At 34.2% G+C, this 17,068-nt stretch overlaps 1 protein-coding gene across 5 annotated transcripts in view; it reads right to left on the reverse strand.

Annotated features, from left to right (window-relative positions):
- The window catches only part of LARP1B (La ribonucleoprotein 1B), a 70,967-nt gene that overhangs the window by 24,778 nt on the left and 29,121 nt on the right, over positions 1–17,068 (reverse strand). For 2 of the 5 annotated variants that reach the window (XM_019663871.1, XM_019663947.1), the window contains exons 9-11: positions 14,239–14,413; positions 9,293–9,465; positions 7,156–7,518 (exon numbers count right to left, since the gene is read on the reverse strand). In XM_019663871.1, coding sequence (XP_019519416.1) covers positions 7,156–7,518; positions 9,293–9,465; positions 14,239–14,413 — 711 coding nt within the window. Of the gene's footprint in view, positions 1–1,506; positions 7,519–9,292; positions 9,466–12,649; positions 13,642–14,238; positions 14,414–17,068 lie in introns of those variants that run through there. The other 3 variants (XM_019664016.1, XM_019664087.1, XM_019664172.1) reach the window with 3 other exon arrangements.

Genomic DNA, 17,068 nt, shown 5'->3' on the forward strand with positions numbered 1-17,068 from the left:
AATGGTTTTAAGCAGTCACTGATGAATATTCCCTAGATCCCTGATTTCATTAGAGTTGCAATATACAGCAGGTCCTCAAATAATGTCATTTCATTCAACACTGTTGAATATATCTGCCTTCTGTATATCTTTTTTGTTGAGATCTTTGGCCCATTTTTTTTTTTAAAGATTTTATTGGGGAATTGGGGGAGGGAAACAGCGCTGGGGAATCGGAGAAGGGGAACACACAAGTTGTTGTCCTTTTGTCCTTCAGTCTAGTTGTGGAGGACGTTGCTTCACTGGCCTATGTTGGTATTATCATTGCGTTCTTCCCAGGTGAGGCAGATCAGTCACTGGCCACTGGACGGCCGTTCACGGCAGCTCTTGGCAGCCCCCAGTGGTTGTCAGCCGCTCACGCTGGCTGCCAGCCACTCACGGTAGCTTAAGGCAGCCCACTGAAGTAGGGGCTGCAGCCTACGCTGTCACCGGTAACTCAAGGCAGCCCAGCTCCAGGTCATGCTGTTGTTCACCATCTAGCTGTAGAGGGCAGTGTCACTGGCCCTCATGTGGGATCCGAACTGGGGCCCTGCTGCTCAGAGCTGGCGTCCCAAGCCAGCTCTTAACCAATGCGCCACTCAGCCAGCCCTTGGCCCATTTTTTTAATCAGGTTATTTTGATGCTGTTGATTTTTAAGAGTTGTATATTTTGGATAATAGTCTTATTAGATGTGTCTTTCTGCCATTCTGTGGCTTGTCTTCTCATTTTCAACAGTCATTTGTACAGCAGAAAATTTTATTTTAATGAAATCCAACTTAACAAATTTTTTCCTGTATGGATTGTACTTTTGGTGTCATATCTAAAAAGTCATCAGCCAACCCATGTTCATCTAGATTTTTTCCTGTTATCTTGTTTCAAGAGTTTTGTGTTTTACATTTAGTTTTGTGATCCATTTTGAGTAATTTTTTGTGAAAAAATGTAAGGTCTGTGTCTAGGTTCTTTTTTTTTGGTATGTGGATGTCCAGTTATTGCATCACCATTTGTTGAAAAGACTGTATTTTCTCCATTGTATTACCTTTGATCCTTTATCAAAGATCAATTTACTGTATCTTTGGCAGTCTATTTCTGGGCTGTTTTGTTCCATTTATCTATTTGTCTATTCTTTCACCAATACCACACTGTCTTTTTTTTTTTTTTTTTTAAGATTTTATTGAGAAATTGGGGAAGGGAACAGTGTTGGGAAATTGGGGAAGCGGACATTATGTATTTCCAGGACCCATCAGCTCCAAGTCAAGTTGCTGTCCTTCAATCTTACCTGTGGTGGGTGCAGCTCAGCTCCAAGTCCAGTTGCCCCTTTCAATATTAGCTGTGGGGGCATGGGGGGGGGCGCAGCCCACCATCCCATGCAGGAGTTGAACCGGCAACCTTGTTGTTAAGAGCACGTGCTCTCACGAGCTGAGCCATCCGGCCGCCTGTTGGCAGCTCAGCTCGGGTTCAGCTCACTGGCCTATGTGGGAATCGAACCAGAAACCCTGTTGTTCAGAGCTCATGCTCTAACCAACTGCGCCACTCGACCAGCCCCAATACCAAACTGTCTTGATCACTGTGGTTTTACAGTAATTCTCAAAGTTGTGTAGTATCAGTCCTCTTTTCTTCTCCTTCAATATTGTATTGGCTATTTTGGGTCTTTTGTCATGCCATATAAATTTTAGATACAGTTGGTCGATATCCCAAAATGAATTCCTGGAATCTTGATTGGGATTGCAGTGAATCTATAGATCAAGTTGGGGAGAACTGACAATAGTGAGCATTCCTAAATGAAATAGCTCTTTATTTAGTTCTTTGATTTCTTTCATCAGAGTTTTAGTATTCCTCACATAGATCTTGTACTTATTTTCCTAGGTTTATACCTCAGTATTTCATTTCTGGGGTGGTAATGTAAATGGTATTGCTTTTAATGTCCTTTCCCTGTCTTTGTGGCATCTTTTAAGTACAAATTTTAAAGTTTTGATTATATTCAATTTATTTTTTTTTCTCCTGTTGCTTGTGCTATCATTGTCATCTAAGAAACCACTGTCAAATACAAGGTCATAAAGATTTTCTTCCATGTTTTCTTGCAGAAGTTCTATAGTTTTTGCTCCTATATTTAGGTGTTTGAGTCAATTTTCAAACATGGTTAAGTCAGAGTGGCCTCTAACTTACTCTTTTGCATGTGGATATTTGCTTGTGCCAAGACTACTCTTTTCCTATTGAATGGTTTAAGGCACTTCTGCCAAGTCATTTGACCACAGACACATGGGTTTATTTCCGGACTCAATTCTATTACATTGATCTGTATGTCTATCCTTAATACTAGGGCTAGTATAAGTAAGGTCAGTGTATGAATCCTTCAACTTTTTTCTTTTTCAAGATAGTTTGGTTATTCTGGGCTCCTTCTTGAATTTCCATATGAATTTCAGATCAGCGTGTCAATTTCTGCAAAGATGCCAGTTAGGATATTGATAGGGATTACACTGAATATGTAGATCGATTTGGGTTGGTTACTACTTTATGGTATGTATTTTTCCAATCTTTTCCTTTCAACCTTTTTGCTTCCTATTTTCTGATGCCATATATAAATAACTGGTTGTACTTACATATGTTTTGACTGTATTTATTCATTTTTGCTACTTCCATATTTGAGTTTAAATCTACTACCTTATTTTTGTGCTGGAGGTCCCTTTTTCCTTTTTCTTGTCTTATTCCACATTTTCCCTTTCTCCTAGTTTGTTAATCCCTCTAATTTTATTTTTAAATAGGTATTTTTCAAACTGCAACATGAAAACTTTAAAATCTAATCAATCTTCTTTCTAGACTAAAAAGTACCTTTAAATACTATTCATTTATTGTTCTCCTTACTGCACCTTTAGCACATGGAATTACTTTTATTCTATCTTTGCAATTTCCTTTGATGGAGCTCTCTCACTATATTTTACCCTCTTACTTGAAAGTATTTTTGCAAGGCACACAATTATAGGTTGATAGCAATTTTCCCTTAGTATAACATTATTATTCCATTGCTGCATTCAACTATTACTGGTGGGAAGTCAGCAGTCAGCTATCCACTCTTCCATCTTTGAAAGTAATCTGCCTTTTATCCCTGGCTCTCTGCTCTGATATTTCTCCTCAATTCAGAAAAGGTCCTAGTTATTACCTCTTAAAACAATGACTTTGCCCCATTTTCTTTCTCCCTTTCTTCTTAAACTCCAATTAAATATCTATCATACACCATGCTTACCATTCTATATTTCTCATTTCTTGCTTGCTTTTTACCTTTTTTTTCAGAAAAAAAAGCTTTATAATAAAATCCACTAGATGTTATATTATACAACTCGTTTTGAAATGTACCAAATAATAGCAAAGACTGTCTAGAATATCATTCCATACTTTTTCATATATTCTCTCTCTTTGTCACTCTGATTTCTGAATAGCTTCTTGTAAACTATCTTCTAATTCATGGATTCTCTAATTCTATCTAATCTACAATTGATCTGTTCAATTGATTGAGTTCTTAATCTGAAGTTTAACTGTTTTTACTTCCAGAAGTTCTAGGAAGGTTATCCTTTAGAATTTCTTCTTCCCTGCACATATTTTTTATTTCTTTAAACATAGTTAGCATTGTTACTCCACATTCAGTTAAACAATTCTGTCTAAATTATTTCAGGGTGTGGTTTGGCTGTTACTTTTGCTCATTCTCACATGTGGTACCTATTTCCTTTATTAACTGTGTGAGTTGCTCACTTCCCTTATAAAACACTTTGAGTAAATTCTTTGAGATCTAGTATAAAGGTGAGTGTCCTCACAAAAAAGCTACATTTGTTTCTGCTGGGTTTTGGGAAATTAACAGACCACAATCACTTCAAATTTAAGACTAGTGGTTACTTTAGTCACCCAGAAAGTGTGAATTTGGGTGCATGATTATAACTTGTAAGCCATTTTTTCCCCCTCCTTATTCTACTCAGCACAACTAGAGAAATATTCTTTATAGTCCCTTAGACGAACAGATGAGAAAGCAAGTTCTCTTTCACTGAGGGCATATTTCTTTTGGTAACAATGGGAACAGGACGTCTTTTGGAATCCCCAACTGTGGCTGTGTCCTATATTTGTATCTTTTACCCCCTATATTTTGGGAGGTTTTTGCAAAACTGAACTCAAACTCCCCAAATTCCAAAATGGTCTCCAGGAAAAAACTGGTTTCAATGCTCCCCTTCTCTATGGTTTTATTCTGATAATAACTTACCTTGCAGATCCTTCACAAATTTTAAGTACATGTTTCCACATATTAACGGGTCATTTAAGTTGTCTTCAGGAGTAAGGACATGTCAGAAACAGACGGCCTATACTCACTCTTTGGTGTAATTCAAACATAGGTTCCAGATCCATCAAAACTCCTTCACCAAGTCAGACATGATCACCAAACTACCCAAACAATTTGGCATTCTTTTCATTTATATCTAATTCTATATGTCCTGTTTCTGACACATCTGATTCTTCTCTCCTCTTGAAGCCAGTTCTTGGCTTCCACACACCACTTTCCTACACAGTTCCTAATGATCACTCCTCAGGGCTCAGACCTAGGTCTTCCCATTTCTGTATTTCCTCTGCCACCTTAAATTACCAACATCCATCTTCCTGGACCACTTTAACAGCCCCCTAATTGGATTTCTTCTACCACTCTTGTCCCCATTGAATCCATTCACTGCCATACTAACCAAAGTGATCTTTTAAAAATAAAAATTACATCATGTCATGTTGCCTTTGTAAAACCATTTCAGGTACTGCATTTGGACTTCAGATAAATTCCAAACTATTTAACATGGCCCACAAAACTTTATATGATCAGACTCTTGCCTATATATCCATAACTTTCCTCTTATATAATACTATAAATAAGCTCACTCTTTTTTTCAATTCCTCAAATATACCAAATTCTTTCCCACATGTGATCCTTGACACTTGTTCTTCTGGTTCCTTGAGTATGATTTACCTGCTCTTTGCATGGTTCAGTCTTGCTCATACTTCAGAACTCACTATATTTCTGACTTTCTGACAGGCATTTCCTGACAACACAATCCAAAAACATCTTGTTCTTCTCCTTTAGAACACTTATCATAATTAGTGATTAAGTACTTACTACGGGTTTATTTTAATGCCTGACTTACCAATTATTTATAAGAACCAGGCATGTAGAGACCCTATTGCCATCTTCCAATTCTATGCCCAGGACCCAGCACAGTGTCTGGCACATAGCAGGAGTTTAATAAACATATATTAAATGATTGATTTCTCTCCCTTTAAGCAGACGCACAGGAAAAGTAAAATTCTAATCAGTTATTACATGTGGAGTACAGAATTAGAAATAAGAGGAATAAGTTAGATGGTAGAAATGTATATAGGGATTATGTTAAATAAGATAGAAGAATACACCTGTAATGCTTACAGTTATATAGCCAAGATTACTTTCCCCTAATACTTAATTGATAAAACAGATGTTGGTTTTTAATTACTCAATTCATGGCTTTTAATTTTTGTCTATACTTTTGTTAAAGCAAATAAATAATCACCTACAAATAGCATGTTTCTCAAGGTGGTTCGAAAGTTCATTATTTGGGACTCTAGAAACATTTTCCCACAGAACCAATATTATACAAAATGGTCAAGTTACTTTGGTTAGTTCATAACTAGTTTAATTCATAACTCATTTATCCATTTAAAAAAATACGAATTGAGCACTGCCTCATGCCAAGAACTGTTTTAACACTAGAGTCACAGTAGTGTACAAATAAGACAAAAATTCCTATCTTCACAGACCTTATCTCCATGTTATAAAAACAGAAAAGAAGTACAATATACATAATGGTAGATGGTAAAGAACAAAGCATGGTAGAGAGACAGGGAATGCAGGGAGTGAAATTTTCACCTAGTATTAGTTAGATTTAGTTTCATCTCTTCCTTTCTGTTCCCAAAAGGATTTAAGTTAGATAGAAACCCAAGTATCACAAATAAAGTAACAATACTTATACAAAGAAAGACTTTCAACCAAGAAACTATGAAAACACGTCCTTTCCCACAGCATGATAGAGAACTGCTCAGGCTCTAAGTCCCTGACAAGCTACCACACCCTGAGGCAGGGTCTCCCAAAAACGCAGTGGCTAGAGAAGGTAAGAGGGTGAAATCAGTGATGGAAATTCCAGGAAGGAAAAAAAATAAAATTGAAGAGCCAAAAAGGAAAGCACACTTCTTATGGATGACATGAACCCCAATGGACAGCCAGTCCCCTCTATTCAGCCACTAGGTGGCCAGGTTTTCTTTCTACAACTGTACTACTGACCAAGATCTTTTTTGTGTTCGGCATATTATAGTTATATAACTTTCCCCTTGTTATTTTATCCTCAAAACAAGTATTCTGGGGGTTTTCTGATCAATTTAATGGCAGAAAAAGATCCCTTTTAATCCCTACCTGTACCATTAAAATTCAATCAAAAGCATGTAGATGGCCAGTAGACTACCCTAGCACTCTCATATTTTAACTTAATAACTTGCAGCTACCAGGCTGTGGGGTGAAATGCAAAAAGATTAAAGAACAATTTTTCAAACAAGGTTTCAAATACCACCCCTAGCACTATAGTAATTATTGCACAAGGCAAAACAATCAGCCAGTTTAATGCTCGACTTGTGCACAACCAGTTTCACTACCACAGAGCATGCACCATAAAGGTTAGAAGGGTGGAAGGAGGCAACAAAAGTAATCCCATTCTGAATCGCTGCTCATATAGCTGGAGTGACTGATTATAGCCAGGTAAGAAATGCACATATAAACTAAGCCTGTCTATAACTTCAATTTTTAGTCCTTTTTATGAGAAAGGACCTTCTTATTTTCACCAGTAAAAAGCAAGGGTTACACTCAGTAAGTGCTATTTTTTTGTTGTTGTTTGTAATTTAAGTATTTATTTCACTGTCATTTTAATAAAATAATTTCTCAGTTTGTGACTATCAGATTTGCTTCTGGAAATGTTTTAAATTAAATATAATTTATCTTCAAAATTTCATAAAATAAAGTCTCAAGTTTAGGAAAATATAAGCAACAACATATAATCAAGGCATAGTATCAGCAGAAAGATGTTGGCCAGAAACAATTACCTTGACGGTAGTGTGTGTGTTTTCATCTCCTTCCATCCACAGATCCTGTTCATAATAATATAAGCCATCATTGATAACCTTAGCAAGTTCAGATGTAATTTTTTCCTGAGACATGTGGTTTCCTGTTCGATCTCCTCCAGGATGTTTTCTCATATAAGGTGGTGTCTGAGTTACAATCAAAATCTTGTTTAAATCCTGGTCATCAATTTCATAATCTGAATCATTATCAGACCAATCAATAAATGTGTTTTTTTGTCCTATTTGTTCTATCTCTTCGTCAAATAAAAAATCAAGTTCTTCTTGTTCTTGCTCATCTGTAGGATACAGCTGATTTGATGCCTCTTCAGGTAGAGATGCTGATTCCTAAATGAAGAAATTGGTATTTTATATCACAAGTTTTTCTATCATTTTTAAGATGTCACATAACAATGTTACAAGTAAATAATATCAAGCTAGTATGCTCAATGGCCTAGTTTAGCAGCCAAACTGTAAAAGAAAACCAAGCCAGGATTAATTCTGATACAAAAGTGTAAAGCAACTGATTTTTAAACACTAAGTTTAACACTAAAGAAAAAAAAATTTGAGTAATAAAAAAGGATTAAAGACTACTTTAGAGTATGAATAGTACTTATGTTATCAACATGAAGACAAACCATTATTTTAAATTAATGTTTAAATGTGGAGATTTTAAATATGGAGGAAAAAATATAGCTCTTGAAATAAGTGAAATATGGTACAAATATTTGTCAGTGAGTCCAGGACACTATCCTCCCTAGTTATCCAGGTTTGCCATGACAAATATAAAAATTAATCAGGCTCTTTAGAAAATCTTGTCTCGGAAAACTGCTTTAGGCTTTTAAAATGACCCCAAGGGGGAAAAATACTCCTGTTGTTAACAATTAAGTATGCCACATTTAACTACCATTGCTAATTAAAGTTATCTTTGATCAGGGTTTCTTAAACTCAGCACTACTGACATGTGGGGCTTGATAACTGGGGTGGGTGGAGGTGTGTGTGTGTTGCGTGTGGGGGAAAGGGGTGTTCTCCGCACTGTCGGATGTTCCCTGGGCTCCCTTCACAAGATGCAGTAGCACTCTCCTAGTTGTAACAACCCAAAATATCTCCAGACATGGCCAGATGCCCACTGGGGAGGCAAAACATCAGGATCCCTCCCACATACCCTCAGTGGAGAACAACTCCTAAATTCTCCATGCTTTAGATCTTAGGATAAAGCCCTGTTCCTAATAATCTTTAATCTGATAGCCTTCTTCATCTTTCCCACATCTAGGCCCAATTATTATTAGTGACCTTTACCTTACAGAACTTACTTTTGATATTCGAATCATTTGAGTGGCACTGTTTACAAGTTTATTTTTAGTAAACTATTTACTTTAAGATAACTGCACATTCATACAGTTGTAAGAAATAAGAGCTCTCATGTATTTTTTTACTCAGCTTCCCCCAATCTTAACATCTTGCAAAACTATAGTACTATATCACAAACAAGATACTCTGATATAGCCCATCAGTCTTATTTATACTCAGATTTCCCCAGCTTTATTTGTGTGTGTGGTTTAGATCAGAGCAGTTTTAATCACATTGGAAAGTTCGCGTACCCAACAACCAAAAATACAGCAGTTCTACCACAAGGATCTCTCCTATTGTTTCCTAACCACACCCATCTCACTCCCTCCTGTGCCCCCAAGAAACCATTTCTCTTTCCCTTTCCTACTGTACATTACACCACCAAAACATATATAAACCTGATATGTATCCTTTACAAATAGTTACTTGTGTAAAAACTTTACAAATAATTAACAAGCTTACAAATAATATTACAGGGCTATAAATTCAAAATTTAGAAAGATTGTCAGCTCTAGAAAAGCTGAATTATTCTAATTTAGTCAGAAGTAAAAAGGCCAAGTGAAAATAGTCTTAAATCAGCATCCAGAAATAAATACAAAAAGTTGACACCATATAATTTATTTTCAGCTACTGATAACCCAGAAGTTCTTACTGAAGACCAATGGTTACAATTTTTAAAAGCTTTTTCAAATTTTATATATGTACCTGACCAACAGAAAAGACTGATCTTACTCTCCAACTAGAATTTATCACTTGGTTTATAACAATTTACCTTCAATTTCACTGGGGATGGATGATGTCTCTTTTTTACTTCTATCCAAGGTTCTGAGTCCAAGTCAGGCAAACTGGTAGACAAACCTCTATACATTGCTTGAAGATTACTTGTGTCAGTATTTTCCTTTGAGTTCAGTGGACTTCCAAATCTTGGAGAATTTGGGGCAGACTCTAAAATTTTAAATTAGTTCTATAGTTAAAATAATGGTTTTTATGACTTATATTAATAAAACACTTTTCCCCCCAGAGCTTGATTTTTTTCCACAAAAACCTAATAAATCAATCTCAATTATAACTTTTCCAATGATTTTCAAAACTGAAGACTTTGTAAGATGTATTTAAGTGAAACCAATGAATAACAACAATAATAATAAAAGCAATGTCACCAACCCTTACACAGACCATCTATTCATTCAAACTTTTCAAATATCAACGTGAGTCACTTGCTAATTATGACAATACATCTATTTGGGAGTCAATTCTCTATGAAATCTTACATTAAATATATTATAATGAAATTACGGAATCTCAAATGCTATTAAGCCACAGTTAGACTAAATGCCCGTCTTATTCAAAGCAAAAATTGTCCTTCATTGTTCTGATACAATTTATACTAAGGCAGGCATGACTCCTACTGTTCACATTCCCTTTGCTTAATTAACAAGGTTTACCTAAATGCAGTGTTCCCACTTAGCTTATACTGAATAAAGAGTACAATGTCCTATCATTAAAGGGTACTGCCTTGACAATAACATTTAAAACATTTCAAAACTGTTGGAATTAAAAATGCCTTTCTCCACACTATCTTTTAATCAAAGTAATGATATACTCTATAAGTAAAATCCAAATTGATTCCTTTATACATTTCTTTTCCAAAAAGTCAAAGACTATTCAAGTTATAACGCAATATGGACTTGCTTTAGACAAAAAAGTGTTTTGAAAACAAATTTATACTGTAAAATTCTAAACATCATTATTTGCTCCTCAAAGCCAATTGCTCAGAAATTTTGCAAAGTTGAATAATATTACATAAGGAAAGATGAAATAAATGAACAACAAAAATACTTTTATTTACTAAATGAAAATGTAAAGGCACATTCCAGGAGTTTGGGTTTGAAAATATTCCAAGATTTTACTTTCACCTACTCTATGCTAGAATCAGATGAATATTTTCTCCATGGAGGTATAGTTAGATCCAGGATTCAACCACCAGATTACTATGTAACTTTAAAAGAATATAGCTTCATAAGAAAAAAAAAAGCTCCGAACTATGCTGTACAATACAGCAGCCAGTACCCATATGGAGCTACTAAGCACTTGAAATGTAGTCAGTCCTGAAATGCACTCAGGATAAGTGTAAAATACACATCAGATTTCAAAGACATTGTACAAAAAAAGTAAAATAAATCCATAATTTTTATACTAATGTTATAGTAATATTTATATATATTAAAATGTTTAAAATATTAAAATTAATTTCATTTATTTTAATTTTTTAAAATTTATTTTTCAATTACCGTTGACATAGAATATTATATTAGTTTCAGGTTATTTTGTAGCTTGTAAGTATATTAAGGTTATCAGGACTACAAGTATAACAAATATATTTCTATTGAACATTGCTACTCTACAGCTTCCTTAATTAATGGTACAATCTTAATCCACAAAAGTAGCATGAGTAAAATACTAGGTTGGCTGTCAGTATTATTAAAGTTATAAACAACCCTATTCCTAATACTATGAATTATCTATGTTCATGTAGTGAATAAAGCTTTAAAAGTAGACTCAGACCACCACCCTAGAAACTGTGAAAATTAAATAAGTTACCATTATGCATAGTGCATGTATAAATGATTAGAATAACAGCTGGCACATGCTAGGGAAATCAGTTGCTACTATTTTTAACACAGAAATTTAATCTTTAAATACCTACTTAAGTTTATTACATAATCATCTCTAAATACTCTTTAAGCTCGAATGTTTCTACCATGAAGTGTTTCATTACATTTACAACACATGTGCTTATAAATTAAATGACATAAAAATACCAAAAAATTTGGGTAAGACAAGGAAATTTAGAAGCCTTGGAGTTTTTAAAGGATGTTCACCTTATAATTAAGCTATACATACACTTCATATGATTTTCTGTTTTGTTTTACAATAAAAAGAGTTCAAATTTAACTAAAACCCTAATCTTTCAAAACCAAATGAGTTTAAATAGGATTGCATTACTCCACATTAAACTTACTTATAGACCAAAAAAAAAAAAAATAGACACCTACTTTGACACAAATTCTAGTTTGTAAGAACACATAGAAAAAATTATTTTTGCTGTTTCATTAATTGAAAATTATCAACAGGACTCCCCAGAAATAATCACCACATATACAGTCAGCGATATCCACCTGGTATGACTTTTTTATCCACCCTGAACCCAGCTCTGGGTAACTATATAGATTTCTTTAAAAGGATTATACCTAAAGTGTGGTACCTTCAAGAATACTTCTGCAGATCAACTTTTCAAAGGAAATCCCACAGCTTATTTAATAATCATTAGGGATACTCCTATACACTTTTTAAAGCCCAAAACAAACAAACAAAAACATTATTAACATTGTCAGATACCTGACCTTTCAATCTTGGTGAATGAAATCCTTTCAGGATTGATAGTACAATATTATATCCATAGAACTGCAAAATTTAAATTTCAAAACTAACACCTTACCATTACCATAATCACCTTTTCTGGTGCATTAAGGTCCTCCGTTCAGCACAAAGGTCAACTCATGTTAGACAATTCAAGCTCCACAGGGGGAAAAATAGAAATTTTAATTTCTTTGATGAAAAGGACCAAATATTTAAATATTTTACCACACAAATCCCTCAAAGTATACATGAAGGGTTATGATTTTGAAATTTAATGTCTTCTCATTTGAATAAAAAGGATAAAGATAAAAAAGTTTCACTACTTTTCTCTACACATACAGATAATCAATCTCCATTTCCTATGCCTTATTTCTGTTTCAAATATTTGGTGACATACTGTTCTCTGAATTTAGGGAACTAAGGCTTTCTTACCAGATGGGATTAGTAAGGTCAGAAATTTGGGGATTCATAGGAAAAGACTTAATTTACATAATTATTCCTATGATGCAATTAATGTGAATCAGCATAACTCTAAGAACATTCTATCTGTCTACATACCTTTCATTATCCATCTAGTTTCTGATGTACAATCTAAAGAAATCTAAAGAACGTAAAATTTTTAACATTTAAATATACATTGATTTATTTCAGGCAATATGAATGTGCATGTAAATGAGTATATATTAATATTAAAAAAAACACAAAAATGTACAAAACATTGTAATTTTATTCCTGTAATTTCATTAATAACACATAAATGGCTAACGGACAGGCATCCCCAATTTGATTGACCTATCTTAGCTACCTTGTGGAAGAAGTGTTTTCTATTTTATCTAATTCACCTAATGCCTGTTCATAAGCAGGTTAAAAATGTCATCTTGGACCCTAAGTTTAAACAATAAATTAATCTAACAGATACAATCAAACATTATATAATTTTTAAAAAACCTAGAAAAAGTCACTTATATTCAAATTTTAAAACACCTGCCAAGGTTGCTTTCTAGGCGAGGCACAGTGAGCTGACAATCAAAGAAACACTAAATAAAAATATCTGTGAGACTGTCCACCAGTGCTGTATTGATGGGAGGTGTCTCATACTAGTGTATCAAAAATACATTTTAAAGAGTAAAAAAAAATACTCTTGTTCATCTCTTAAATTTCTTATTCCTTAGTGTCCACATTAATAAATCTTATATTCTATGTGAATTATGGTGACAACATGTGAGTTATACAATGTACACTAAGGGCAAATCAAATAGCAAAGGACCTAACAATCTGGGAAATGCCACTCAAGCCACTCTATTTCTGCTTTATTTATCTGACACAAGTATATAAGTCTGGAAGGAAAAGACAGAATCTTGTAGTATTTCCCGAAGGATAATTAACTTTCCCACCGTGAATAAAAGTAGCACATGCAGCCCAGGCTAATTACACACAAATGGGCATCTCCTATAAAAACAACAGCAGTCCTCTGGTCTGTCTCTCATCCTCATCACAAAGGTGTTCGTCTCCACGGCAGTGCTGGCCCAACCTCCTCCATGAGGAATGGGGAGTAGACATTCTTGCACAGAAGGAAGTCTGGTTGCTTTCATTGCTGCAGCACGATTTGTTCCAATATTTATGATATTTCAGTGAGTCACCTATTCCTCTGCATATTCCGGTCAAATGACATCCAAGAGCATCAGTAGATCATCACCCTGACTGAAAAAAGTTTAAGCACACATTTTTTCCCAAGAGGGAATGTCTTAAAAGTGATCCAGGAAAGAAAATTTAACATTAAAGCAGTTTTTGGAAATTATGAATACCAATTCTTTAATCTGTAATTATAACTTCACAAGAGAACCCCAATTAAACATTAGAATATAGGTCATCTCAGTTTTTTCAAGACAAGCTTGAAGCACATAGGTAACAAAATTAAAGAATGGCTACCCCACTCTTATATATAAGGCTTTTAGGTTATTCCAATCCTACTTGACTATCCCAAGCTTACAAGGGGAAAACTGGCACAATATATCTATAATCATTTAGTAAAATTAAGAGAAAATAAGTAGAAACTCCACACATGACAAAGTATACAAATAGTTTAAGAATAAACAGAACAGAGTTTCACTCATAAACCTTAAATCCCTATTTGATTTAAAGCTCTGTGTGGGAGACAATATGAATAGAATTTAGAGCATCAAAAGTCATTTAATTAGCTTTAATTTTCCTATTGATCTAAATAAACTTAAAAAAAGAATAGGTAAGTTGCACCAAATAGCCCACTGTTATGCTGTTTGCTAGAAGAAAAGCTGTTACCTGTTTGTGAATAAAAGGCTTGGCCTGGTATGAACTCTGGGCAATCAATCAGCTGAGAGAAGTCTGTTTGTGGCACCCTACGTGGAGGAGGGCCGGGAATTGGCCATTTTTCTGGTTCTATTTTTTTTCTCATTTTCTCATCCACAATTTCCACTTCTGTGCTATCTTTCAGTGCCTATAAATAGGAATTTTGAGTTATTAAAGAACTTTCATTAAAAATTTTTTAATTGCACCATCCTATACTTCCAATAACCTAAAAATTGTAAAAATTACCCATTTCATACCTGAGGACCCTGAAGCTCAAAAAGATAAAGTTCAACAGTCCCCACTTTATCTGTGGTTTTGCTTTCCACAGTTTCTGTTACCGGCAATCAACTGCAATCCGAAAATATTAAATGAAAAATTCCAGAAATAAACAATTATTAAATTTTAAATTGCACACACTGTTCCGAGTAGTGTGAACTCTCACACTAGCCAGCACTGTCCTATCTAGGACATAAATCATCCCTTTGTCCAGCGTGTGCACCCTGACCATTAGTCACTTGTTAGCCATCTGGGTTATTAGATAGATTGTCACGATATCACAGCGCTTGTTGCAAGTAACCCCTATTCTACTTAACAAAAAAATACAAAAGCCCCAAAGCACAAGAGTAGTGATGCTAGAGGTTCAGATATGCCAAAGAGAAGCCGGGAAGTGCTTCCTTCCAGAGTGAAAAATGACAGTACATACAATATATATATGGTTTGGTACTATCCGTAGTTTTGGACATCAACTGGGAGTCTTGGATCATATCCGCCAAAAGGGGGACTACGATAAGTTGATAAAGAGCACAGACTCAGCGTGAGTCAATACCAGAACGCAAAAAATTTATTATCTGTCCACCAATAAAAGTTTTAGCCACTGGCCTATGGTGCTTCCCAAAAATAACAGCTTTATTTTTTATTGTTTTTTTGGTTTTTTTTAGCTGAGCCATAATAACCGTGTTTTAATTTAAAGATAAAACTAGAACAAAATTTCTTCGAAATAGAAATTAAAGCCTTACTAATTTGAATTTTAAGTAAAATTCAAGGGTACTTAACCTTTTAGAAATTAAAAATACAAATATAAAAAATTCTACATAACACTGCTTTAAAATATTAAAGCTTGTTATATTTTAGTTGGAGAACATATATGTATTACCTTAAGAGTCTAACGATTGTATGCTCTTAATATTAGTATAGTTCTAACTTCTCAAGTCATATATTCCATATTCAGGCATTACTTTATAATTAATATTAAAAATTATTTAAAAACAGAATCTTTTGATGTGAATCAGGATATTCACTGAAAGAGAAAAGTCTGAAATATGAAAGTAAAGAAATAAAGGAAGAATCCTACAATGACTTGGTGATCTATTTTTCTAACATATTCTAGTTTTGTCTACTGAATATTCTAGAATCAATGGCACCCCAGTAGCAAACCGGTATACCTAGCAAACAGATCTTGCTACAACATGGATGAATTTGAAAAACTACAATTGAAAGAGCCAGGAAACTGAATTCCATTTACACAAATGTCAAGAACAGGCAAAAATCAATCTATGCTAATAGAATCAGAAAAGTGGTTTGGTTTGGGAAGCGGTGAGGTGGGGTGGGGGAGATTGACTGGAAAGGGCCACTAAGAAAATCTTTAGAGTAATAGACTATGTCTTGTTTTGAGCGGGCTTATACAGTTTTCAAAACTCAAACTGAAAACCTAAGATCTCTTCATTTCACATCATATTTATACATGACTTTTAAAACTCCTTGAAAGGTCCTATGAGTTTAAATATTTCAAAATAGTTTTGGAAAAAAGACTGCAAATAGTGTGTTGGATAGAATGTGAGGAAACTAGAACTCTCAACAGTGGTAATTTTAACTGGTTCAATACTTCGGAAAAATGTTCAGTAGTGACCACAAAACCTAAGCATACATATATTCTGTTACATATCAATTTCACAGAAAAATAAGTACATGTATCCATCCAAAAAATATGTGCAATGATGTTCACAATAGTATCACAGACTCAAACTGGAAAGAACCCAAATCAAATGTCTATCACAGAAGCATGGAAAAATACATTGTGTTATATTTATACAATGGAACACTACCCAAAAATGGAAATGAACTACTACACACCAACAATGGATAAAACTAACAGAAATGATGATCAAATATCATATATAAAATACATATAATTCTAATTATGTAAAGTTTAAAAAACAGGTGAGAGAGCTCTGAAAAGCAATTGCATTTGAGAGCAGTGGTACTGACTAGAAGGTGCCACAAGAGAGCTTCTTTGGGAATTTAAAAATGTTCTATATCTTTATCTAGTAGACACCACACAGGCAAAGTCAGCTGTAATCATATCATTTCTAATATACAGTATATAAATTATGCTTCAATTTAAAAGAAAAAGTTGGGGGCAAAAACTCTAAGTTCTTTACATATACAGCTACTGAATGTTCTTTCAATACATGCTGTTTTTTAAAAAAATAAAGCGATATAATAGTGTATGTAGTACATATGAACTATCTCAGGAGGAATACACAAAAAAGATGTAACACTGATTGCCACCAAGAATGGTTTAACTAATTTACTATTGGTAAAAGATGGAAAAGAAACTTTTCACTATATACCCTTTGAATCACAGGGTATTTATTCCCTATTTGGGGGGGGGGGACTAATTCAAGAAGAAAAAAAGAACAGAAAGTGAAACAGTCATGATTCAGGACTTAACAGGATCTTACACTGCATCATACACAAATAAAAGGAAAGCATTGAGATAAGAGTTACACATATTTTTATTAAA

The sequence above is a fragment of the Hipposideros armiger genome, unplaced genomic scaffold (assembly GCF_001890085.2).
Source record: "Hipposideros armiger isolate ML-2016 unplaced genomic scaffold, ASM189008v1 scaffold_1, whole genome shotgun sequence".
In the NCBI taxonomy this organism is placed as follows: domain Eukaryota; kingdom Metazoa; phylum Chordata; class Mammalia; order Chiroptera; family Hipposideridae; genus Hipposideros; species Hipposideros armiger.